This window comes from Mytilus californianus, unplaced genomic scaffold, assembly GCF_021869535.1.
Source record: "Mytilus californianus isolate M0D057914Y unplaced genomic scaffold, xbMytCali1.0.p SCAF_12, whole genome shotgun sequence".
Lineage (NCBI taxonomy): Eukaryota > Metazoa > Mollusca > Bivalvia > Mytilida > Mytilidae > Mytilus > Mytilus californianus.
This window is the reverse complement of record NW_026262604.1, coordinates 21,793,688-21,819,518: the sequence shown is the minus strand read 5'-3', so window position 1 is coordinate 21,819,518 and position 25,831 is coordinate 21,793,688. Positions and strand designations below refer to the sequence as shown.

The 25,831-nt window shown below is 32.7% G+C and overlaps 1 protein-coding gene across 7 annotated transcripts in view; it reads right to left on the bottom strand.

Moving 5' to 3' along the window:
• The window catches only part of LOC127721545 (endothelin-converting enzyme homolog), a 66,637-nt gene that overhangs the window by 7,005 nt on the left and 33,801 nt on the right, over positions 1–25,831 (bottom strand). For all 7 annotated transcript variants that reach the window (XM_052228306.1, XM_052228309.1, XM_052228307.1 and 4 more), the window contains 12 exons: positions 23,253–23,392; positions 21,597–21,791; positions 17,777–17,905; positions 16,079–16,243; positions 14,690–14,875; positions 13,132–13,221; positions 12,424–12,554; positions 10,674–10,896; positions 7,697–7,873; positions 6,995–7,098; positions 2,720–2,830; positions 1,998–2,065 (listed from right to left, as the gene is read on the bottom strand). In XM_052228306.1, the coding sequence (XP_052084266.1) occupies positions 1,998–2,065; positions 2,720–2,830; positions 6,995–7,098; positions 7,697–7,873; positions 10,674–10,896; positions 12,424–12,554; positions 13,132–13,221; positions 14,690–14,875; positions 16,079–16,243; positions 17,777–17,905; positions 21,597–21,791; positions 23,253–23,392 (1,719 nt within the window). The remainder of the gene's footprint in view (positions 1–1,997; positions 2,066–2,719; positions 2,831–6,994; positions 7,099–7,696; positions 7,874–10,673; positions 10,897–12,423; positions 12,555–13,131; positions 13,222–14,689; positions 14,876–16,078; positions 16,244–17,776; positions 17,906–21,596; positions 21,792–23,252; positions 23,393–25,831) is intronic.

The window sequence follows — 25,831 nt, the reverse complement described above, 5'->3', positions numbered from 1 at the left end:
GAAGTCCGTCCGTGCTAATGTCCGTCCGTCTGTCAACAGTAGCGAAAGAGTGCGCTAGGGCGAAGTTCTGAAATTGACGCGACAAAAAAACCCACACATCTAGTCTAATATAGTCAAATAGTCTGTAAGTTAGCCAGTGTCATCTTTCATTTCTCTTTTTATTTTCAATGATTTTGCTAATGAGAGGGAGAGGACAAAAACAGACTTTCCTTTCTAAAGCGTTGTAAAAGGTTATTTCGAACAATTTTTCATTCCGACGGATGGTGTTTCAGAAGGTTAAATTTGTGCGGCAACAACATCATGAGATCTGATACTGATACATACATGTGATCTCTTGTATTACCGGATAATAAAGTAGGTAAATATAGTTGTTATTCTTGATTCTTGAAAATTTGAATGTGGGTTTCAAAAGTCCAATTTGCATTTTTTTTCAAACAGTGCGCCAGCAAGGAAAACTTGTACTATGACGTCAGATTCAATGTTCTGAAGAAAGACAACTCTTTTCTTCAAAACGAACGAGAAAAAAACATGAAAATTAATCACAACTTTTTTGAAAGGTCGGTGACATATACATTTTTTTGCTTTATTTTGAAGAGTACATATGGCACTTTCTTTCTTGAAATTTTTATGAAAAAATCACTGGTAGATATTTTTTAATACTTGAAACGTTTTTCATTCTTGCGTTTTATTTTTGGCGGGAATGAAATAAATCATATTTTTTAAGATCAAAACAATAAGAGTCTTAAACTCTTGAACCTGTATTTGATAGTCACAAATCTACTGTTTAACATGAAACAAGAATTATGCTTGTAGGTTTGATATAATGGGATTTTTTGAGAGTTTAAATAACAAGCAAATATCATGCTAATATTCGGGAAAACACGAAACTGAGGTTGCTACAGTGACAAAACTAAGTCGGTGACCCCCAATTTTTTTTATCACATTTTGTTCCTCACATCATGAAATACCTTCACACAAAATTTTAAGGAAAAATCACTGGTAGAACTGAATAGGCTGTTTGGTCTTTAAGTGCCAGTCTGCCTAAGAATCAGACAGTGGTGAAAACATAACAAAAACCCACACAAGTTGATATTAATTTATGTTCAAAATGTACAATGGTGCACGAATTTAACATTTGTTTCCTTTTCCTGTTTTGATAATTCAAGATATAATTTGGTTGAAATGCACAAGAAATTCACAATTAAGGGGAGCTTACTCCATAATTTGCTATCATTCTAACCAAAAGTTATCTAGAGATTTCTAGAATTACCAGACACGATGAAATGAAAGACCTACCATTTCTAACTAAGGATGATGGTAACTTCTATAAGCTGGTAGTTGGTAACTTCCATTTCAGTTTTATATAATTTTTCTCTTAAACTTATGGAATATATTTCTAACAATTAAATACATGTTTTGTTCTGTACAGAAATACAATATTTCATATTAAAGCTAATATGCACAAAACATTAACTTTTCAGAATTGCTAAATCTTATAAAGACCTTTAGGCTCCATTTTATGCTCCCTTTTAGAATAATTAAAAAATCTCAGGCATTACGAATAAAATGTCTTGACAACTGTTTCATTTCAGAAGTACGGAATGACAGAATGACATACATGGGCAACTCATAAAGATCCTATCACATCATAGTATCAGGTATAATTATCTTGATCATCCATATGTGGCCCTCCCCAAATCAACAATCAACCAATAGAATTACCTTGATCATCAATAAATGGCCCTTCCCCCAATCAACAATCAACCAATAGAATTACCTTGATCATCAATATATGGCCCCTCCCCCAATCAACAATCAACCAATAGAATTACCTTGATCATCAATATATGGCCCCTCCCCCAATCAACAATCAACCAATAGAATTACCTTGATCATCAATATATGGCCCCTCCCCCAATCAACAATCAACCAATAGAATTACCTTGATCATCAATATATGGCCCCTCCCCCAATCAACAATCAACCAATAGAATTACCTTGATCATCAAATCCATGTGTCATTTCATGTCCCATTACAGCTCCAATAGACCCAAAGGAATAAGATCTGCAAATAATATTTAAAACATTTTAATGATTTTTAGTCAAGTGTAACTGTACATCTGTTTCATAGTTTTTCCCTTTTAAAGGAGGAAACCAGTAATATGTAGTACCTCTTCCAGTAAAGTTTTGTCAATTTCTACTATCTTTAATCAGGTTAAATTAGATACCACAATAGTTGTCTGATCCATAATTTTACCCATTGTGACTGAGTATGGATTTGCATGACTGTTGATGCTTGCATAGCAAGAGAGTCTTTACCTGTTGACACACCCAATCTCTCCAGTTTTGGGGTTCATGCCATTCAGTTTCTGTTTTTTGCCTCGATTTGTAACTTCTTGATGAATAACTATTGTTGCCTCTAACTTTATGTATTTTGTATTATTCCTATTTTCTTAAATTTTATTTGATCTTTTGTGATAGTTTTTCATATCATACTAGCAGACGTGAGAATGTTTTTTTTTCTTCAGCCGAGTAGAGAGAGAACATGATGACGTCATAATCCTACATCATTGACGTGGACTAGGAAAACAGCAATAAACAGATTATCAATGATCTTTCATACTCTGGTATATTTCTCGGCTTCATCTCATCTAAGGGCATCGTCTTCGATGCTTGCCCGGTTGTTAAACAAACCATCAATAATCTATAAAAAACTTACAAAGGAAAGTCTGGATCATAAAATGGTCTCTGTAGAATACCAGCAGGAAAAACAATTTTGTTCAGTTGTGGTGTGTAGTAGGCATTGACAGTGTATGGCATCATATCCCATCTGAAAAAAAAAATATGTCAAAAATCAGTATTTCACATTAGAGTTATGTCCCCTTTAAGTATATAACGAAAACCAGTTTCTGATATTATCTTTTTAATAAAATGCTCCGCTGGGCGCAGCTTGATACAACCGCAGAGGTCGAACCCTGAACAGTTGGGGCAAGTATGGACACAACATTCAAGCTTGATACAGCACTGAATTTGGATTGTGATTAAATATTTGACACAGCATAGGTTTCTGACACAGAATGAATGTGGTCTAAGAACTTAAAAAAATTTAATTTACCTTTTCAAACCATATCATTATTATTTGCTTTTATATATAAATCAGAAATAACCAATTTAAAATGGAAAATTTTAAAGAAAAAAAAGGAAAAAAAGGAAAAAATATTCCCTCCCCCAAATTTTTTGAACCCCCTTATGATTCATCACCCCCAAACTCAATCCCAACCTTCCCTTTGTGGTATTGTACCTTGCAGTACAATTTCAGAGAGATCCATACACTTGAACACAAGTTATTGTCTGGAAACTAGAAGAATGCTTATTTTTGGCCCCTTATTCCTAAACGTTTTGGGCAGTTACACCCAAACCCAATTCCAGCTTTCCCTTTGTGATATGGAACCTTGTAGTACAATTTCAGAAAGATCCATACACTTACACACAAGTTATTATCATGAATCTAGAAAAATGCTTGTTTTTTGCCCCTTTTTTGGCCCCTAATTCCTAAAATTTTGAGGCAATTACCCCCAAAATCAATCCCAGCATTCCCTTTGTGATATGGAAACTCAATGTGGTATAATGTCAGAGAGATCCATACACTAACACACAAGTTATGTCTGGAAGTTACAATAAAATGCTCTGCTGGGCGCAGCTTGATACGACCGCAGAGGTCGAACCCTGAACAGTTGGGGCAAGTATGGACACAACATTCAAGCTTGATACAGCTCTGAATTTGGATTGTGATTAAATATTTGACACAGCATAGGATTCTGACACAGAATGAATGTGGTCTAAGAACTTAAAATTTTTTAGTTTACCTATTATGGTCCAATATCCAAAATCTAAATACATGGTTAGATTCAGCATATCAAAGAATCCAAAGAATTCAATTTTTGATGAATTCAAACAAAGTTTAATTTTGGACCCTTTTGACCTCAATGTGGCCCAATTTGATAACGAGGCCCAAAAATCATAATACATGGTTATATTCAGCATATCAAAGAACCCCATATATTCAATTTTTGTTGAAATCAAACAAAGTTTAATTTTGGACCCCAACTTGGACCAACTTGAAAACTGGGCCCATAATCAAAAATCTAAACACATGTTTAGATTCAGCATATCAAAGAACCCCAAGAATTCAATTTTTGTTAAAATCAAACTAAGTTTAATTTTGGACCCTTTGGACCTTAATGTAGACCAATTTAAAAAACAGGACTCAAAATTAAAAATCTAAATACACGGTTAGATTTGGTATATCAAAGTACCCCAATATTCAATTTTTGATGAAATAAAACAAAATTTAAATTTGGACCCTTTTGACCTCAATATGAACCAATTTGATAGCGGGGCCCAAAAATAAAAAATCTAAATACATGGTTAGATTCAGCATATCAAAGAACCCCATATATTCAATTTTTGTTGAAATCAAACAAAGTTTAATTTTGGACTCCAATTTGGACCAACTTGAAAACTGGGCCCAAAATCAAAAATCTAAATACATGTTTAGATTCAGCATATCAAAGAACCCCATTCTTTTCTACATTGGCTAGAGGTATAGGGGGAGGGTTGAGATCTCATAAACATGTTTAACCCCGCCGCATTTTTGCGCCTGTCCCAAGTCAGGAGCCTCTAGCCTTTGTTAGTCTTGTATTATTTTTAATTTTAGTTTCTTGTGTACAATTTGAAGTTTAGTATGGCGTTCATTATCACTGAACCAGTATATATATTTGTTTAGGGGCCAGCTGAAGGACGCCTCCGGGTGCGGGAATTTCTCACTACATTGAAGACCTGTTGGTGACCTTCTGCTGTTGTCTGTTCTATGGTCGGGTTGTTGTCTCTTTGACACATTCCCCATTTCCATTCTCAATTTTAATTTTTGTTAAAATCAAACTAAGTTTAATTTTGGACCCTTTGGACCTTAATATGAACCAATTTGATAGCCGGGCCCACAAATAAAAAATCTAAATACATGGTTAGATTCAGCATATCAAAGAATCCCATATATTCAATTTTTGTTGAAATCAAACAAACTTTAATTTTGGACCCCAATTTGGACCAATTTGAAAACTGGGCCCGAAATCAAAAATCTAAATACATGTTTAGATTCAGCATATCAAGGAACCCCATATATTCAATTTTTGTTAAAATCAAACTAAGTTTAATTTTGGACCCTTTGGACCTTAATGTAGACCAATTTGAAAACTGGACCCAAAATTAAAAAATCTAAATACCAGTCAGATTTGGCATAACAAATAAATAAATGTGGTCAAAGATTGTACAAATCTAATGTAATGAAAAAAAAAAAATATTTGAAGAATAATTCTTTCTAATTTCTGAAATATTAAATGAGAAAAAATTGACCCCCCACAATTTCTTTTACCCCCCCCCTCCCCTTTTTCCCCCAAAACATTCTTTCCCTCAAGATATGGTCATAATCTCAATTCAAATTTCCAATGGAATTTGCAACCAAAATTACCCATTTAAATTTACTATAGTGCTAACTTAATCTATTTTATAATAGAATTTAAAATATGGTGTCAAATCTTTCATATGGATTTTTTTGTAAAAAAAAAAAGATGCAACATTTGCAGATAGTTTTACTGGTCTTCCTTTATAAATATGCATTTCTTTAAACATAATTTAAAAGCAGTGTAAGGGAAGTAATCAAAACATTGTATGTGGATTACCTCCCTTACACTGTTTTAAATTGTCTTAATTGTTCATTAACCATTACTTAATACATGATTTAAAAGCAGTGTAAGGGAGGTAATACAAATGATGTATTTGATTTATCTCCCTTACACTGCTTTAAATTATGTTTTGTACTTAAGTATTTGTCCATATAAAAATGCTTGTTTTTTGTCCCTTTTCAATCCCAGCCTTTCCTTTGTGGAATGGTAGGTTGCAGTACAATTTCAGAGAGATCCATACACTTGAACACAAGTTATTGTCTGGAAACTAGAAGAATGCTTATTTTTGGCCCCTTATTCCCAAACGTTTTGGGCAGTTACACCCAAACCCAATTCCAGCTTTCCCTTTGTGATATGGAACCTTGTAGTACAATTTCAGAAAGATCCATACACTTACACACAAGTTATTATCATGAATCTAGAAAAATGCTTGTTTTTTGCCCCTTTTTTGGCCCCTAATTCCTAAAATTTTGAGGCAATTACCCCAAAAATCAATCCCAGCATTCCCTTTGTGATATGGAACCTTGTGGTACAATGTCAGAGAGATCCATACACTAACACACAAGTTATGTCTGGAAGTTACAAAAATGATTATTTTTGGCCCCTAATTCCTTAACTGTTGGTACCATAACCCCCAAAATCAATCCCAACCTTCCTTTTGTGGTATTGAACCTTATGGTAAAATTTCATAGAGATCCGTTCACTTAAACTAAAGTTAGAGTGTGAAAACCAATGTGTCTTTGGACAACGACGACGTCATACCAATATACAACCGCAAAATTTTTTTGCGGCCGTATAAAAACATATCAAAAAATTATTCTTCATACAAATTTGTTTCATACAGCTTTCAATGAAATAATTTTTATTGCATCTTTTATTTACATTAAGCCATTACTTTCCACACGAATACAATAATTTTGTGTTTAGTTTTTTTTATCCGACTGACCTCCTTTTTGTGCCAATGACCTTATCATGCTAATGATGTTTGCAAACAATTATTTTTAGTCTGTGACTAAATTATTTTCTGTTGAGACACTTTCATTATTATTGGAAAAGTATTAGACAACTCAAGATTGGTGTCATCTTCTTTTAAACGTGTTAGTCTGTCGTCCTTCTTTAAAATTTTAATCATTGTTAATAAGATGCTTTTTTTAAATGCTGTTAAAACGTTCTACTGAATCTGAAGAAAGTGATTTCCCTTACTTGCTAGGAATCTCCTAAAATATCCTTTAAATAGACTACTACAGACTTACTCAGATCTATCTGGGACCTTGTTCAGTTTTCTCAGCACCCTATCTACCTCAACTTTTCTACGTGACACATATGTGTCAAAGAATCTGTCTTCAACAATTGTTATCTGTAAATTAAAATGATGTTACGTTGGATACAATATTGTCTTATGATTTTTTTAGAGTTCAGTCCCTTGAATGGTTTTGTGAAATATAATATAACTATGATTGGCTTAAAAAAAAGAGTAGAGGAAATAAAACCAGCTATGTTATTTTGAGACCAAACTATACAATTAATAGTCTTTTCCCTAAAAATCTTTTAATTTTATTTCAGATCAAATCGCATACAGTAAAATACTTAACTCTCAAAGTACTTGGGTTTTGCATTTTAATAAAAATAAGTTTTACCAATATAGAAAACATAGAATAATAAACTGTGAAAACAATTAGGGATATTGACTACAGATACTTAGCTTTGTTAGTATTACTATAGGCTGTTTGATTAAAACATACATGGCGCCCAGGGAAGGTACTTTGAAAATGGGGAAACCATCAACAATTTTCAAATTCCTCTTATACTTTCACTGTACAAGAACCACACCCATGACGTTGATCTCAGGAAGATCTTTTGGTTTTATTGATGGGTTGCTATTTCATTGAGGTATACTGTTCATACATATTTACACATATTTCATATTTCAAATTAAATCTGCATATTTATCTTACGTTTTCGTAATACTTATCCAGCGCTGTGACGTTAAGGATCCAGTCTGGGTATCCAATCATTGGTGTGATATATTTTAACTTGGCTTGAGCTTTTTCTCGCGTCACTTTGTCCATCCAATCAACTTCAGGCATACTGTCATAAAACGCTGTAAGAACTCTATGTAGTATATCCTTGACCTAAATACACCAATAATAGCCATCAATATGTGATTATTTTAGACAAAAAAGTATAACAAAAATACCGAGCTCCAAGGTAAATTCAAAAAGGGGAAGTCCATTTAAACCGAAAAAATCAAACGTTATTAACCAACAGGATGAGTGAAAATCAACTGTCATATTCCTGACTTTATGGTAGTCGACTCCACTTAATTGCATACCACTTAATTGCATAATTTTCTCCTACACAAAACCATTTCCCATTCATCTAATGTTAAATTATCCGGTTATTAGCATAGTCTAACAAGTGGCCTATCCGTTAATTGCATAGAAAAATAATCGCCAGTTAGATATGCTTAGTTTAAACTGACGAGATTTTTGAACACATTATTATTTTCGTTATTATTTCATATTCACTTCTGTGTTGTTTATATAAAGTTTTAAAACTGTTTCTTCCGTGTTTATATGATGGGATATTGATAAATAACACTCGATGTGTATACAGGTAAAGTCTCCCTTGTTCTATTTTAAGCCTAAGGTAAAGAAATGTCAAACAGGTAATTGTTGTAAAAACACGACCATTCTCTCCCAAAAGGTGTTAATTATTGATTGGATTTCAAACATTGTCCATGGATCACATTTGGGGTGAATTTTAAAAACAATGACGACTAATTCACTTTGAAAGACCAGAGACATATATATATGTCTCTGGAAAGACCATCTGATGTGTACGCTCGTAATTCGGCTTGGGGTGATTTGCATTCATGATAAACTTTACAGGGCATTTATATATGGTTGAAGAATTTTATACATCAAACATTTGTTTTTTGTAATTTTTGAAAAGATCATTTACTTCTAATTATTATATTTTCTCACGTTCAACACTCGTTTCAAGCAAATAACCCGTAAAGGGCCCCTTACTGCTTGCATATACGTAACTAACAAGGTTAAAGAAACAGAGTTACATCACTGTGCAAGCGGTAAATACTGCATATCAAAGGCATTTCATTACAAATTTATTGTTAAAAAAGATCATAAACTGTGTAGCATTATTAAACAGTTAATTTTAACCAAAGCGTAATAATGTACATTGTCCATACAGGTCATAGAAACAAATCTATTTTTAGAACAATTGATTCTATTTTTATATCCCAGGTAAAGGAAACATTGGTACGCAAACAAATTAAACAAAATGTGTTGAAGACCGTACTTTGACCTATAATGGTTTACTATTATAAATTTTGACTTGGATGGAGAGTTGTCTCATTGGCACTCATACCACATCTTCTTATATCTATTATAAAATTTACTGAAAGAATTAAAAGACAATTATAGCATGAATGACATCAGACATATAACTTTTATTAGAATAAATCATCATTCAATACATTGCAAGTGGATTACTGCCGTTCATCTTTCTTCAGGGATTTCCTTTACTGATCTTTGCTATCGATGTTATTGACTCCGTACTTTGGCATATAAGCATACTCTGCATAATTGCATAATTTTGTCCGACAAATAAGCTATGCAAATAACCGGAATCGTCTGTACAGGGGAAAATAGTAGGTTAAACCTGGTTTTATAGCTCAAGTCAAAATTATATTTTATTATGTAGACTCATCTATTTTTGTGGGTATAATAAATTGACCAAAAGAAATAATTTTTGCGGATACTTGAATTTGTGGTTCTGACAAATTCTAACTTGTATACTGTGGATTCATTATTATTTATTGGATACCAATGTCGGTGGATTATTTATTGGATACCAATGTTGGTGGATTATTTATTGGATACCAATGTTGGTGGATTATTTATTGGATACCAATGTTGGTTGATTATTTATTGGATACAAATGTCAGTGGATTATTTATTGGATACCACTGTTGGTGGATTGTTTATTAGATACCAATGTCGGTGGATTATTTATTGGATACCACTGTTGGTTGATTATTTATTGGATAACAATGTTGATGGATTATTTATTGGATACCACTGTTGGTTGATTATTTATTGGATAACAATGTTGGTGGATTATTTATTGGATAACAATGTTGGTTGATTATTTATTGGATAACAATGTTGGTTGATTATTTATTGGATAACAATGTTGGTTGATTATTTATTGGATACCAATGTTGATGGATTATTTATTGGATACCACTGTTGGTTGATTATTTATTGGATAACAATGTTGGTGGATTATTTATTGGATACCACTGTTGGTTGATTATTTATTGGATAACAATGTGGGTGGATTATTTATTGGATAACAATGTTGGTGGATTATTTATTGGATACCACTGTTGGTTGATTATTTATTGGATAACAATGTTGGTGGATTATTTATTGGATACCACTGTTGGTTGATTATTTATTGGATAACAATGTGGGTGGATTATTTATTGGATAACAATGTTGGTGGATTATTTATTGGATACCACTGTTGGTGGATTTCATTGGTATAGGTAAACATCAAATTGAAAAGTTTAACAAAGTGCAAAATTTCTAATGGCTTGTATGCACACATTGACATCATAAAATCAAATATTCAAGAAAAAACAAAATAACTTAAAAGGTACCAATTTTTCTGCACCTGATTTTTTTTGACATTTTATAAATATTTCTTTTGATGCTAAACCAAAATATTTGGAAATTTATATATAGATGAAGAGCAAAATAACCAAATATATCTTTCGATGCTAAACGCAAATAATTGGAAATTTATATATAGTTGAAGAGCAAAATAAACAAACAAAACATCAAAGCTTGTCCTGAACATGTATAAAATATTAACAGCATGAATTCAATCAATCATACTCACCTCACTCTTACTGGACTCTGAAAAATGTTGTTCCACATACATAGCTCCAGTAGCAAATCCAAACACAGCATTAGTTTTATCTACACATCTCTGTGTCACAGGATCTAATTCCTTTACACCACTCTCAACCTTTTCTAGAATCAATGCTGCTTTGGAGTACTTCAGTGGAAGAAATCCCATAAAATACTGGACAGCAGTCCATACCATGTAATTTGCCAACAGCCTATTAACAAAAAGGTGGCAAATTTTACTCCGTTCAAAGTTATTATTTGATGGGTACAATAAATCTTTCATATCATAGAGCATAGCAAAGAACTATAGGAATAAAACTTTCCCTTCACAGAAACATCTCCTCAAACACCTAAGCTTTCTTGTTATCAATTGCAGCTCTTTCACAAGTAAAACTGTGAGCTACTGCTCACTGATGATATCCCCGCTGAAATATTTCGGTAAACAGGAAGTTGTTGAGTGATGAATCTGAAAACGCATCACACGGTGTAACTTACTTATATAAACCCTGAAACCAAATTTCAGAAATCCTTGTCAAGTAGTTCCTGAGAAAAATGCGACGAAAAATATTCATGGGACGGACGGATTGACGGATGGACTGACAGAAGGACAGACAGAGGTAAAACATTATACCCCCCCTTTGTTAAAGCTAGGGTATAATAAAACAGTATACCCCCCTTTTTTAAAGCTGGGGTATAAAAAACACAGTATACCCCCCCTTTTTTAAAGCGGGGGTATAATAACAGAAAAAGATGTGGGAAAACTATTCATTTTCAAATTATTCTTTTCAACCATAGGAAGCCTATTTTTTTTAATTTGAACCAAAATGATCTGGTGAAATGTTATAAATATGAAAGTTTAATAGAAATCAGAGACAATAACACCAATATTATACCGCATGATGAAGCCACTCATGTAGTGAAACATGTAGACAAATAAATCTTTATTCATGCGGCATAACATGGGTGGTGTTGTCTTTTATTTCTATAATTGTATATACATGTAGAAAGACAACTAGTTACCCATCCCAACTTAACCCTACCACATGTTGACAACCTCAGGGTGCTGGTTCACTTTACCCTACCAGGCGTCGACAACCTCAGAGTGCTGGTTCACTTTACCCTACCACACGTCGACAACCTCAGGGTGCTGGTTCAATTTACCCTACCACACGTTGACAACCTCAGGGTGCTGGTTCCCTTTATCCTATCACACGTTGACAACCTCAGGGTGCTGGTTCACTTTACCCTACCACAGGTCGACAACCTCAGGGTGCTGGTTCACTTTTACCCTAACACACGTCGACAACCTCGGGGTGCTGGTTCAATTTACCCTACCACACGTAGACAACCTCAGGGTGCTGGTTCACTTTACCCCACCACACAAAGACAACCTCAGGGTGCTGGTTCACTTTACCCTACCACACAAAGACAACCTCAGGGTGCTGGTTCACTTTACCCTACCACACAAAGACAACCTCAGGGTGCTGGTTCACTTTACCTTACCACACATCGACAACCTCAGGGTGCTGGTTTACTTTACCCACAACAGTAAGCTTTATGTTGGTAATTTACAGGACACATACAATACCTTGGAAAGTTATGCATCCAAGGAAATTTTTTCATAGATTTGAGTGTGTTGCCTACAATAGGCAGGTGAAAATCACAAAAAATATCTCATGAGGTGTGCTACAATGAATCACTGATGAGCCTAGCTAGTTCAATAATGAAATAATACTTACGGTTTATTGGACAATGTTTTCTGCATTATTGGTGCTAGTTTGGTGAGGTAGTCTGGAGTGTACACTAACACATCAGTATCTTCTGGTAATTTATATCCCAGAAAGTTCTGTAAATACTCACTCATGTCAATCTGAAATAGACCAATCAGAATTAACATCTGTATGTACTGACCATAATCAATCTGAAATTCTTGTATTCCACAATTTTGCTTACATAATGTGAAGAAATCATTTTTTATTAAAAACTTTATTTTCTAATTACTGATGCAGAAAAATCCAAGGAGCTTTACATGAATTTTGTCCCATGTTAGGGGAGGGTTTGGCGCCATCTAACATGTTTAACCCGGGTGAGTGCCAAATTCTTTATGTGCCTGTCCCAATGTCAGAAGCCTGTATTTCAGTGGTTGTCGTTGGTTCATGCCTGTCATATTTTTTTTTTTTTCGTAAATTGTTTTGTTAGAAATTTGACCATTAGTTATCTCAATTGAATTGTTTTATATTTATCATGTTGGGGCCTTTTATAGCTGACTATATGGTATCGGTTTTTTTCATTGAAAGCTTTATGGTTGCCTATAATTACTTACATCAACTTCATTTGAACTTTGGTGGGTAGTTGTCTCATTGGCAATCATACCACATCTTATTTTTATATTGGATATGCCTTAATAGTAACTGTGACTCAAGTTTTAAAACAGACAATTTACTTACCCAATTACCCATAATTCCCTGTAATTCTTTTAGTGTCATTTTGTGGTATGACAGGTCTGGCTGTCGTAAAATTTCTTTTGGTACAAATATCTGAAATCATTAACATTGCTTTAAAAAAAAAAAATTTAAATAAAGTATAAAAATAAAGGTGGAATCAAAATCAAATTAACCTTTGAACCTCTGAAATGAGGTCAAGGTCAGATGACACCTACCAGTTGGACATGTACACCTTACAATCATTCCATACACCAAATATAGTGGACCTATTGCTTATAGTATCTGAGATATGGACTTGACCACCAAAATTTAACCTTGTTCACTGATCCATGAAACGAGGTCAAAGTCAAGTGAAAACTGTCTGACGAGCATGAGGACCTTGCAAGGTAGGCATATACCAAATATAGTTATCCTATTACTCATAATAAGAGAGAAATTAACATTACAAAAAATCTTAACTTTTTTTTCAAGTAGTCACTGAACCATGAAAATGAGGTCAAGGACAATGGTCATGTGACAGACAGAAACTTCGTAACATAAGGCATCTATATACAAAGTATGAAGCATCCAGGTCTTCCACCTTCTAAAATATAAAGCTTTTAAGAAGTTAGCTAACGCCGCCGGATCACTATCCCTATGTCGAGCTTTCTGCAACAAAAGTCGCAGGCTCGACAAAAAACAATGTGTCAAAGTGGCTTGATACTTTAATGGCCTCATAGTGCCAAGAAATATATCCTTTGCATGAGTAAAATTTGATAAATCTTCTTTTATCAAGTTTTATGAACAATTTTCTTAACTGTAAAATAAATATATGTGATATAAAGAAATTATTTCAAAAACTTCTCTTATATATCTAAACAACTACAAACAAACTACTTGTGACTTTTTCTCCAATCAAATTTGTCACTTTCTGTCCTTTTAGCGAAAAATGATGTCAAAACCTTATATAAAATTTGTATGAGTAAAAAGTCTCCAATAAGAGTAAGAAAATCACAAAAGAGAAAAATTAATATACTTGTGAATCCAAAATTGTTAATTTTTTTTTACATTTGCACTTGCACTTTACCCTGATGATGGAGGCTGCCATTTTGTAAAGCATATGATTTCCTGCAAATTTGTATATCTGGCTACCAACAAATATCATGAAAATAATAAGGACTTTATCCTCTTTTACTGGCTACAACTGTTTCATATCAGCAATCATTAGTAACTTTGTAACTAAAACATTATGATACCAATTCAGAAATAAATTTTCCTTCCTGGTATGATTTAATGAAACACTGCTTCCAATTTGGACTATTTTTCAGGGAAGGTTTCTTGAAATCTTTTTTACCCTAGTGGTTATTGAAGAAAATTGGCTGGGGTAGGTACCATAAAACCTTTTTCTTGGTAACCAATTATGATTATTAGTGGATTGATGAAAAAAAGCAGTTTCCATTTATCCCACTAATATCGATTCCCACAAATAATTGCAACTCCACAGTGAAGGAGAATGGCTGAAGCTGTAGGAAAATACTACAATAAAATCATTCTCAAGACATGTCAACAGGATTCAACATACTTCTGATAACTGTTTCTCAAAGTTATAAATTTCCTCCATCTTTTGTCGTGTTTTATTGTAATCACCACCGAGATATTGGCCGAGTGTTGCACCGAAGTCTAGCATGGCATTACGTAGATCTTCATAACTGGAGTAAGTTGTGTTATATTCTTCCTCATTTTTTAATGTGAGATCAGGCTGAGTAAACTGAAATTGATTTAAAAAATGTTATAAATAAATTGATCAGGCAAAAACCTCTGAATAAATTTCATAGAAATCCTTTGAAAGTTGATAAAAAGTGTTCAGAAGGTTAAACAAAAATAAAGAGCTGTGCCATGAGCACATGATACACCTGTCGCTTTTTCAAAGAATAAAGTTGCATAACTACTCAATGTCATATCAGAAATTTATTAAAAAACTAAAATAGATATAAACCAGTCACCAAAGTTTCATGAAAACAGCTCAAAGCACTTTTTAGTTTGTCCAAACACTGGAAAATCCCCCTTTTTATGAATAAAATCCCATAACCTGGAAACGTAAAATCTAAAATTTATAAAAATCGAAAGGGAGCTCACTTCAATAGATATAAACAATTCATCAAAGTTTCATCCAAATAGGTTAAAGCCTTTTTGAGTTACTGTCTGACATGCTGATGACAGACAGACAAACGGACGGACAACGGTATACCATAATATGTAAAACAATATTATCTTATATATTTCTATGATGTTTAACAAGGAGTTAAAATATAGAAAAGTTTTTCATTTTGAATGCTAGTTCAGCCAAATCCAAAAAATAATTGGACAGCTGGGCTTGTTAATGAATGAGAGCTTATTTCTAAATAAGTAATGTAAAGACTACAAGTACTAGACAAAATAACCAAAAACAATGTAACAGACTTTTTTTGCCTTTCTCCATTTCAAAATGAAAGTGGGGCTTTTAACACGGAGCAAAATCTAATTCTCAGTCTTGTTTTTTTTTTTGTGTGGTTCATGATGATTAGACTTTAGTTTTTCATATACTGTGGATTCATTATTATTCGTTGGATACCAATTTTCGTGGATTTCGTGGTTATGTGTTAACCACGAAATTAAAAGTTCAACGAATGGCAAATTTACTATAGGCTTGTATGCAGACATTGTCGAAAACCACGAAATTAAATATCCACGAACATGCAAGTTTTCCTTAATTCACGAAATTTGGTACCCACGAAAATAAATGAATCCACAGTAGTGTTTCGTAGACAGTTGTTGGTCTTTTCACATTATGAGTTTTGCCTGTCCCTTTAATATCCTCCGCCTCTATTTTACCCCCTATTCTAGACTGCCTATGTGTACAGTACCTACATTTCTTAAACTGTTGATATATGTCAATATGCAGAGAAGTTGTGCTCAAGGGAAAAAAACTTACACTTAGAACATACTGTGAGCTATTTTTATCATCAATAGTAATGCCGACATCAAATAAAGGAGCAAAATTGTTGATGTTGATTTTTGCCAAAACATCTTCCAGTTTCCATTTACTTTCATCAAACCCTGTATCAGTGACAGTCCAGGAACCTATCGTTTTGATAAACTGTAATATAAAATATCATAAAATGTTTTAAATTTTCAGAAAAAATGTTACAAGAAATTTTTGAGAAAATTATTGCAATGAAATACCATAATTTCCCAATCAATTAAAAACTGATAATTTCAAATATGAAAACAAAATTCTGTAATTTCACAATAGTTGTTGTCAATGACATTTTGCATTGAAACAAAATGAGATAACATAGAAAAAGATAATAGTTCCTTGCATATTCTACTTTTTTGACACTAAAAGTCAATGTATGAAACAGAAAAACTATGCCAAGATTTCTCAAATATCGAAAAATATCCCACCTGACACTCAACAACACTGATAATTGTATAATTTAATGAGACTAACCTTAAGTCGAAATTTGATTGTAATTTTGTTGAACCTATTCATGCTGAGTTAACATGAGATGCGCACACAGATCGTAGAGGTCACTTTTCAGAGAATTTAACAGAGCACATAAGCACATGATACACCAAAAGAAACTGGGTGGGAATACGAGAGATAGAGAGGGTATGTTAACTCTCAGCATAAATAGGTTCAACAAAATTACAATCAAATTTTGACTTAAGGTGGTACCAAACACCTTGACTAAAATTAATTTGGCTCGTTTAATTTTCATAAAATTTTGATAAAATATTTACTTTGACCCTTTAACTAAAATATAAAAATTTCAAAAAACTTGGAACCACACTCTTTATCGGAAAAATTTCATTGGATATATAGCAGTTTGACAAACACTAATTTTGATCATTAAGAAGCTTAATATTTCCTTAACAATAGAATGTGATTAAAACATTCAGCTGATTTTTACAGAGTTATCTCCATGTAGTGTTATGTACCACCTTAAGGTAAGTCTCAATTAATTGTACAATTTTATTGAACCTATATGCTGAGAGTACCATGAGATTTCAGAGGTATGTGATCTGTTACTCATGTTCATTGTAATTTATTACAGCCTCAATACATGATATATATTATCAGGCTTAAGGAAACAAGATGTTGAATCAACTTTGTATTCTATCAAAGTACAGAAAGTAAATAAATTAATTTCCAATTAAAAACAAGTAAGATATCCATTATTTCCAATAAACATAAGAGGGATAAATTTCATGAATTGACCTCATTAGACCAAATACGCTAGTGATCTCTACGATCTGCGTGCGCATCTCATGGTACTCTCAGCATATAGGTTCAATAAAATGTGGTACGTGTAATAGTGAATTTATTTGTTGTGCAGTCAATCATTATAAATATTTTTCAATATTTGCATTCTTTGATTAAGATATTCTATAAATAACTTTGAAGTTTAATACGCATAAAGATGTCTTCTTTTATGTGATGGTGTGTCCTTTTGGTAAAAATCATGTGAAACATCTGTAAAATGTAAAACCAAATAAAATCTTTAATGCTGTAGAGTGGAGAACAAACTTTTGTTCATTTTATCAAAATAACTACACAAATAAAATTCATCATAAAATAAAAATTTTATGTCTCAGGGGACATTTCAGGGGTTAATTTGCTACAAACCTGAGTTAATGGTTCTGACCCTAGTTCATTTATCTTTGTAATATCTAAACACATTTTGTAATAGGTCTTCATTTTCTGTACAGTTTCGGAGTGCTGTCCTTTAATCACTGTGGAGTTTGACTGTAAGATCTGCAAATATATAAAATCTATAAATATAATGAATTCTAATGCAATTATTTTGTATCAATGGTTCTGATTGGATGACAATAAGCGTAAAATTCTCTATCTCCCTGTCTGTAACTAAGGAAGCCGACATTTTGAATTCCGGAATGTATTGAAATGTAATTTCTCCAATAATAAGCAAAAAAAATCACATTTTGCACCTAGAAATCTTCTTTGATCAAATTTTATTACCTTCTGAAGAGGACAAGAAGCCAGAAAACACCCGGTGTTTACGTTTGATGCCGAAAGCATACTTATGACGTCACCTAGTTTAGGCACCAAAGAAGATAACATCATTTCACGGAATTTTTGTTTACTTAAGGAATGACTGTGATATTTTTTCTGACAATGAAGAAATAAAATAAAAAGTGTGCACCACACTTTTTAGGTTATTTTGAATAGACAGAAAAAATATTACAGTCATTCCTTATAATTTAATTCTAAAAAGGAGTAAATCAGGATAAAAATTCGTAAGGGTTCCGCGGAACCCAGTGTCTCGCCTACTTTTTCTGTTAATCGCAGGCTCAACAAAAATTAGGAAGTAAATCAATAAAAATATTCCTCTTGATACTATCTTTTGATTGTAAGAAGCTTCTGTCCAAGTTTGGTAAAAATCCAGGATAGTTTATGAATCTAATAAATGTTTAAAAACTTTAACTGCAGACTGAATGTAATGTTAACTGGAAGAAAACAAAATTTCCTTCTAGATACTAGCATTTGATCATAAACAAACTTCTGTCCAAGTTTGGTACAAATCCAAAATAGTATAAGAAAGTTATTAAAATTTTAAAAACTTTAACCACAGAGTGAATGTGTTGTTTCCTGGCAGAAAATCTAAGTCCATTTAAAAGTAAAATAAGGAAAAAATGGATTTTTTTTTTTACAAAATTTACTTCTGGATACTATCTTATGATCATAAACAAGCTTCTGTCCAAGTTTGGTAGAAACCCAGGATAGTTTAAGAAAGTTATTAAAATTTTAAAAACTTTAACCACAGAGTGAATGTAATATTTCCCGGCAGAAAAACTAAGTCCATTTATAAGTAAAATACGGAAAAAATGGAATTTTATTTTTACAAAATTTACTTCTGGATACTATCTTATGATCATAAACAAGCTTCTGTCTAAGTTTGGTAGAAATCCAGGATAGTTTAAGAAAGTTATTAAAATTTCAAAAACTTTAACCACAGAGTGAATATTTGTGGACGCCGCTGACGACAACGACGACGACGGAATGTAGGATCGCTATGTCTCGCTTTTTCGACTAAAGTCGAAGGCTCGACAAAAATGTTGATGTTACGGTCACATGACAAAATTATGTCTATGAGCTGATAGACAAAACACTTTCAGCCAATCAGAAGACGTGTTACATCCTAAATTAAATTATTGAAGATTAACATTATAATAATGACTAAAATTGAATGATTTTTTTTTATTTTGCATTAGAATAGAAATAACTGTATTGTATTTGAAGCTTTGTGGCTGTCCATCGGTAGTTTTACTGTCGCAAATAACCTTTTACCTGTCTCTGCTACGCGTTGCCAGGTAAACTAAATTTGTGACAGTAAAACTACTGATGGACGTCCGCAAAGCTTCAAATACAATATAGTCATCTCTAAAGTGTTGTTTCAAAACTTAAAGAACTAGTACTGTTTTAAATTTGTCATGTTGTATGGGCTTTGTTCATTGTTAAAGGCAGTAAAGTGACCTATAGTTGCTAACTTCTTTGTCATTTGGTCTCATGTGGAAAGTTATCTCATTGGCAATCATACCACACCTGCTAATTTTTAAATGGGTTAATCTTGAACAAACCCAAAATGAAAATATCTTATATCCCATCATTCAATGAATTTTTATTGCTCTTATAGGATGTTGTTATACAATCACAATTTGGCAGACAGCTTCAAGAATATTACCCAGAATGCTTCAGGTTCTTAAATAGCAAATAACACATTAACAATTGTAAAATTGAATCTGTTGTGTTGTTTCTTCACTAGAAAAATTCTTAAATTTCCAGTAAACTTCCATGTAACTTAATTTACCAGTCAGTTCAAATGTCCTGTATTTGTGCATTATTTAAGTTTTTTGCAAAAAAGTTATTTTCCAACTAATAAATATGTGTATTCTGACAAAAATTCCAATATTGAAACACTTGTGTTACATATAGGCTTATCTGTTTTAATCGTATCTATTGATGTATCTAAGCAAACCTTGTCAACAATATCTATATTCCTTTTACTGAACTGAATGTTACAAGTGTGGCATACATCAGAAACTTGCATGAAACTTAGATAAATTTGGCTATACTTTTTAAGTCCATTTTGGTCATATACTGTGGATTCATTAATTTTCGTGGGATACCAATTTTCGTGGATTTCGTGGTTACAGGTGAACCACGAAATTAAATGTCCAACGAATGACAAATTTTCTATAGGCTTGTACGTGGACTTCATCAAAACCACGAAATTAAATATCCACGAACATGCAAGTTTTCGCTAATCCAAGAAAATTGGTACCCACGAAAATAAATGAATCCACAGTATATAGCTCTTTATGAGTTAAGGCCCTACACATCCTTGGCTTTTAAATTTTTGGGTATGAGTGTTCCTGTAGCTAAATCAAGAAAAGTGCTTTGGACACACAAAATTTGTTGAATTCTATTTTCGTTGCAATTGTTATGTCTCATTAAATCTGTTATTTTCCAGATTTTATTTGATTCAAAAACAAAACATAATAACAGAGTTAATTTTGCAATTCAAAAAACCAAAGCAGAAATTTCTACACAGGAAGCCAATAAGTGTGTATTATAAAGAAATGGTATTTGACAAATCCAGATGATGACAGATGATGGATGGCTGTTTCTCTAATTATTGTGCTGTTTTCACATTTCTTGATCGGTGTGAGAAAAATATTTCTCCTCACTAGTGAAATATGTTTTAGGCAAATGATTGGTCGAAATTTAATTATGAAGTCAAATTTTCTTGCTTTCTTCTGAATTTTCTTATTGTGACGTCATGAAAAAAGGTGACCATGCCTGATGACGTCACACAAGAACACAACTTTCTGCAAATCTTTGAAAAGGAAGGATAAAAAATCATTAGAGAAACAGATTCCACCACTATAACTTGTCTATTACGATATTTCTCCACTCTCAACAGTTAAATTTTAAATATTTAATAAGCTTGGCAAGCCTCGTGCTTTAAATATTAAAATTTAACTGTCTCGAGTGGAGAAATATCGTAACACACTTGTTGCTGTGGTGAAATCTATATTTCACATCCAGTGGCATATTAAATTCATATTTAGGACTAGAACATGCTAATGTAATATGAATATTAACCCTGCTTTGTACTAGACAGACACCCAGAGCCGGATTTTTAATGTGCTATTCACAAGGTAGACAAGTTTGCAGGAAGACATTACGCCCTACCCAACCAATCTTTGCTCTTGCTCCTTAATACTGTGTGCTTAGTGGAGAAGCATCAAAAAACAATTCTAGTCATTGGTTTGACCTGGCCAGAGTTTAAACCTATGACCTCCTGCACTCAAAGAGAACAATGCTACCACAAGAATACCTATTTTCTTAGTTCCGCTGACTTATTACGGTACAAGAGTTATCTCCTTCGCTCTTATGTCAGGACCTGTTTATAACAATTTACCTTTCTTATGTATACTTTATTTTGATCAGAAACTACAGAAAATATGTTGTATTTTGGTCGAGAGTCTGGAATGGTGACTGTATTCTCCCAATTACCACAGATATATTGGTAGAAGTCTTGACATGGGTCTGCAGACAAATTCATCTGAGCTGTGATGTAAGAACTAGAATGTACACATTCAGGCTTTGTACATATCTACAAAAAAAAGAAAACAAAAGTTGATTTATCCGTATTTGTTGGATACCAATTTTCATGGCTTTCGTGGGTAAACCATAAACTATATGTTCAACATAGTTCAAATTTTCTATAGTCTTGTATGCACACTTTGGCAAAACCATGAAATCATATTCAACGAAAATACAATTTTTCTTCAATCCACAAAAGTATATAAATACACAGTACTTTTTGAGCTGTGACGTGCAAAATTTAGAAAAGAATTCTAATTCCCTTCCTTGTTACATTATATATCAAAAAATTTGTAAAGGTTCCGCGGAACCAAGTGTCTCGCCTAATTTTGCTGTTAGTCGCAGGCTCATAAAAAATCGGGAAATAATTATTAAAAATTTTCCTTTAGATACTATCTTTTGAATGTAAGAAGCTTCTGTTCAAGTTTGTTAAGAATCTAGGATGGTTAATGAATCTAATAAATGTTTTAAAAACTTTAACTGCAGACTGTATGTAATGTTAACTGGAAGAAAAACTAAGTAAATTTATAAGTAATATACGGAAAAACAGGAAATTTTTTTTTACAAAATTTCCTTCTAGATACTAGCTTTTGATCATAGACAAGCTTCTGTCCAAGTTTGGTACAAATCCAGGTTAGTTTTAGAAAGTTATTAAAATTTTGAAAATTTTAACCACAGAGTGAATGTAATGTTAACTGGCAGAAAACTAAGTCCATTTATAAGTAAAATACAGATAAACAGGATTTTTTTTTAACAAAATTTACTTTTGAATACTATCTTATGATCATAAACAAGCTTCTGTCCAAGTATGGTACAAATCCAGGATAGTTTAGGAAAGTTATTAAAATTTGAAAAAAAAACTTTAAACCACAGAGTGAATGTAATATTAACTGAAAGAAATACTAAGTCCATTTATGAGTAGAATATGGATAAACAGGATTTTTTTTTCAAATTTACTTCTGGATACTATCTTATGATCCAAGTTTGGTAGAAATCCAGGATAGTTTAAGAAATTTATTAAAATTTGAAAAACTTGAACCACAGAGTGAATAATTGTGGACGCCACTGACTCCGACGATTGAAGGATCGCTATTTCTCGCTTTTGCGACAAAAGACGCAGGGTCGACAATAAAAATGCATATACATTTTTGGGGGGTTCTTTTCTGTACCAATAAAAAGCATTTCTTTGGTTTTACTGTGTGATTATATACCATCTCAAGATACTCGTCTGAGAAAGGTTTTTCTCAGGAGTGTCAATTTAAGACAAAATTAAGTCAATTCAATCAACATTATTGAGATATTTAGAGTGAATAAATCCAGAATTACAAGTTTTTACTATGTACTTTTTAACTGAATCACCCTTTATGTACTGTTTAACATTTTTGTAAGTCATTACCAAAACTAACCACCTGATCTGCAGAGTAAATTATTTTCATGAGAAATACTTCTTTCAAAGGGACATAATTCTTACATCTTTGTCATCCTTTGTCACATGTTGATATATGACAATGCCAACCAAGAAGGCTATAACAAACACAGCAATGGCCAGTAGACATGCCAATCTGTTGTATCGCTGAGACCATAATACATCAGGTTTACGTTTTACTGTATCTAAAAATAGAAATCATAAATCTGTGCAGTAATATTGCATGAGACGAATATAAATAAAAATAATACAGAAAATCTTTTTTTTCTAATTCTTATTTTTTTATCACCTAAAATATGATATGAGACTTTGATTTAGGAGATTTTTTTCCAGACTATTAAAGAGGGCATGTTATTTTAAAGAATTACACAATATGCAGCTTAGATGTATCTTGCTATTTTCACCTGCCTGTGCTCGATCACTTCTGCCCACTAAAAATCCAGCAGAATATTTGACAGAAGTACTGAAGATTTTGATTTGATTTTGTTGTGTTTTTAACGCCACTTTTAAGCACCGCTTTTTGGCTATTTCGTGGCGGCCAGTTTTTATTGGTGGAGGAAGCCGGAATGCCCAGAGAAAACCACCGACCTTCGATAGGAAAACTGGCCATCCTAGTCAATTAAGATTGGAGTCGAGTGCACCCGCACGAGCGGGGTTCGAACTCACAACCTCAGTGTTGACTGGCTAGTGATTACAGTAGTAACTACTTAGACCACTCGGCCACCGAGGCCCCAAAGTACTGAAGAAAAAGCTTCACTCAGTTGTGAGGTATTGTTTGTACAAGTCCTACGATGCAAAAAAAAATATGCAAGATTTGTCAACTCTGTAGGGTCTACACATTATTATGGACCAGTCAGACGTTTTGCCCTCTTAACACTACTGCCACTGTTGTTTTTAAATGACAAATTTCACCTAAGGTGAAGAAAATAACACAAGAAACTTTAAAAAAATCTATGTAATAGAAAGATAATCCCATAAATCTTATCAATGGAGTTGCCGCCATGGGGATACTTTTGCAATTAAGAGATATGTGGTTGGCTTAATTTGGCTATCATGCGGTATAACCATCAAATGTCAATGAATGTAACATAAGAATTATACCAAATAAAATTTTCCTATGCTTCAATTTAAGCATACTGAAAATGTAAGCACAGCAGTGCTAACAAACATATCCTTTGACAGGTCAATTAAAAAATCCTCTGTAAAAAAAAAAAAAAAATTGTATATTGCAAAAGATGTTAAGATTTTCTTGTCACTAAAGGAAGAAAAAGGAGTAGAAGATTCAATGATACAAAGCAGACAGACAACAAACTAAAAGACAAACAAACACACATTCACATGAAGGATTGAGAACACCCACCTACAAGACAAACTTTCATTTAATATTAATGTTCAATGCCCATATATTATCTTGGTTATTTAACGGCACATTGTCTATTTATAGATTATCGTTGGTTATCTCAACGAGATTGATTTTCTCGCTTGAGCTGGTACAGCGAAAGTGAGAAAAGCAATCGAGTTGAGATAACCAATGATCATCTGTTTATCGCTATTTTACCTATGAAGACGTTGTTAATTTCCTTGACAACAGCACATGTTCCCTTAGTTTCTAGCAATAATTTTCATATCACTCGACTCCGTTTTCATATCACTTGACTCCGCTGAGAAAGGAAATTATCAGTCAGCAAGATCAAAGGAAAAATTCGTAAAATAGCGATAACAAATCTTATATTTTTCCAAAATTGAAAACTGGAGGGTATTGACTCAATTGCAAAAAGTAGGTAATGCCAAAACACATAGTGAACAGTGCTTAATAGTAAAGATGAATCATAATTCTGTTACTGTAAATTCAGAAATTATTGCGTGCATTTATTATTGCGAATATAATTTTGTTGAAAGGACTAAAATGCAGGATTAATTATTGCGATTTCAGAAAAATATACATACAGTTATATGTATCAGATATAAGAATGTGAGTTCTTATTAATGCGATACTCTTTCAGTCGCATTATTCGCATTAATAAAAACCTCGCATTAATTTCTGAATTTACAGTATGTGTTTTGTCATTACATGTATCTACTTTTTACTAGTTATTGTCATGGGACTTGTAACAAAAAGATGACTGAAAACCCTGTTCAACTAGTCTGCTTCTATATTAACCAAAAATTCATCATGGTTCACTTAACAAACAAGCATATTCTGTATGAAGCATGGAAAAGCTTACACTAAAAATATGCACATGATCAACGCTTTTACCACACTATAAACATGATAAAATTACAAAAAGAAGCATTCAATTGTTATAATTAAATTTTTATGCGACAACAGTGAATTTATAAGTTATATCAAAGTCTTTCTCTTGTTTTCCTATGCATTGCTATGACGTTGTCACCAGAGACACATTCGGTCATAAATGTTGCATTTCATTTGGAAATAAAGTCTAATTTTGTAATGCCTCTCCATTGTTGACAGCCAATCAAAAAGCACAATTTCTTACGAAGCATACAGTCATGTAAAGGTAATTATTTATAATTGGTTTTTAGTTATTATAATATGAAAAAAATTTAGTAACATATTTTTCCCTACTGCAATTATCATGCTTGTCAAAATATAACTTGTAGTA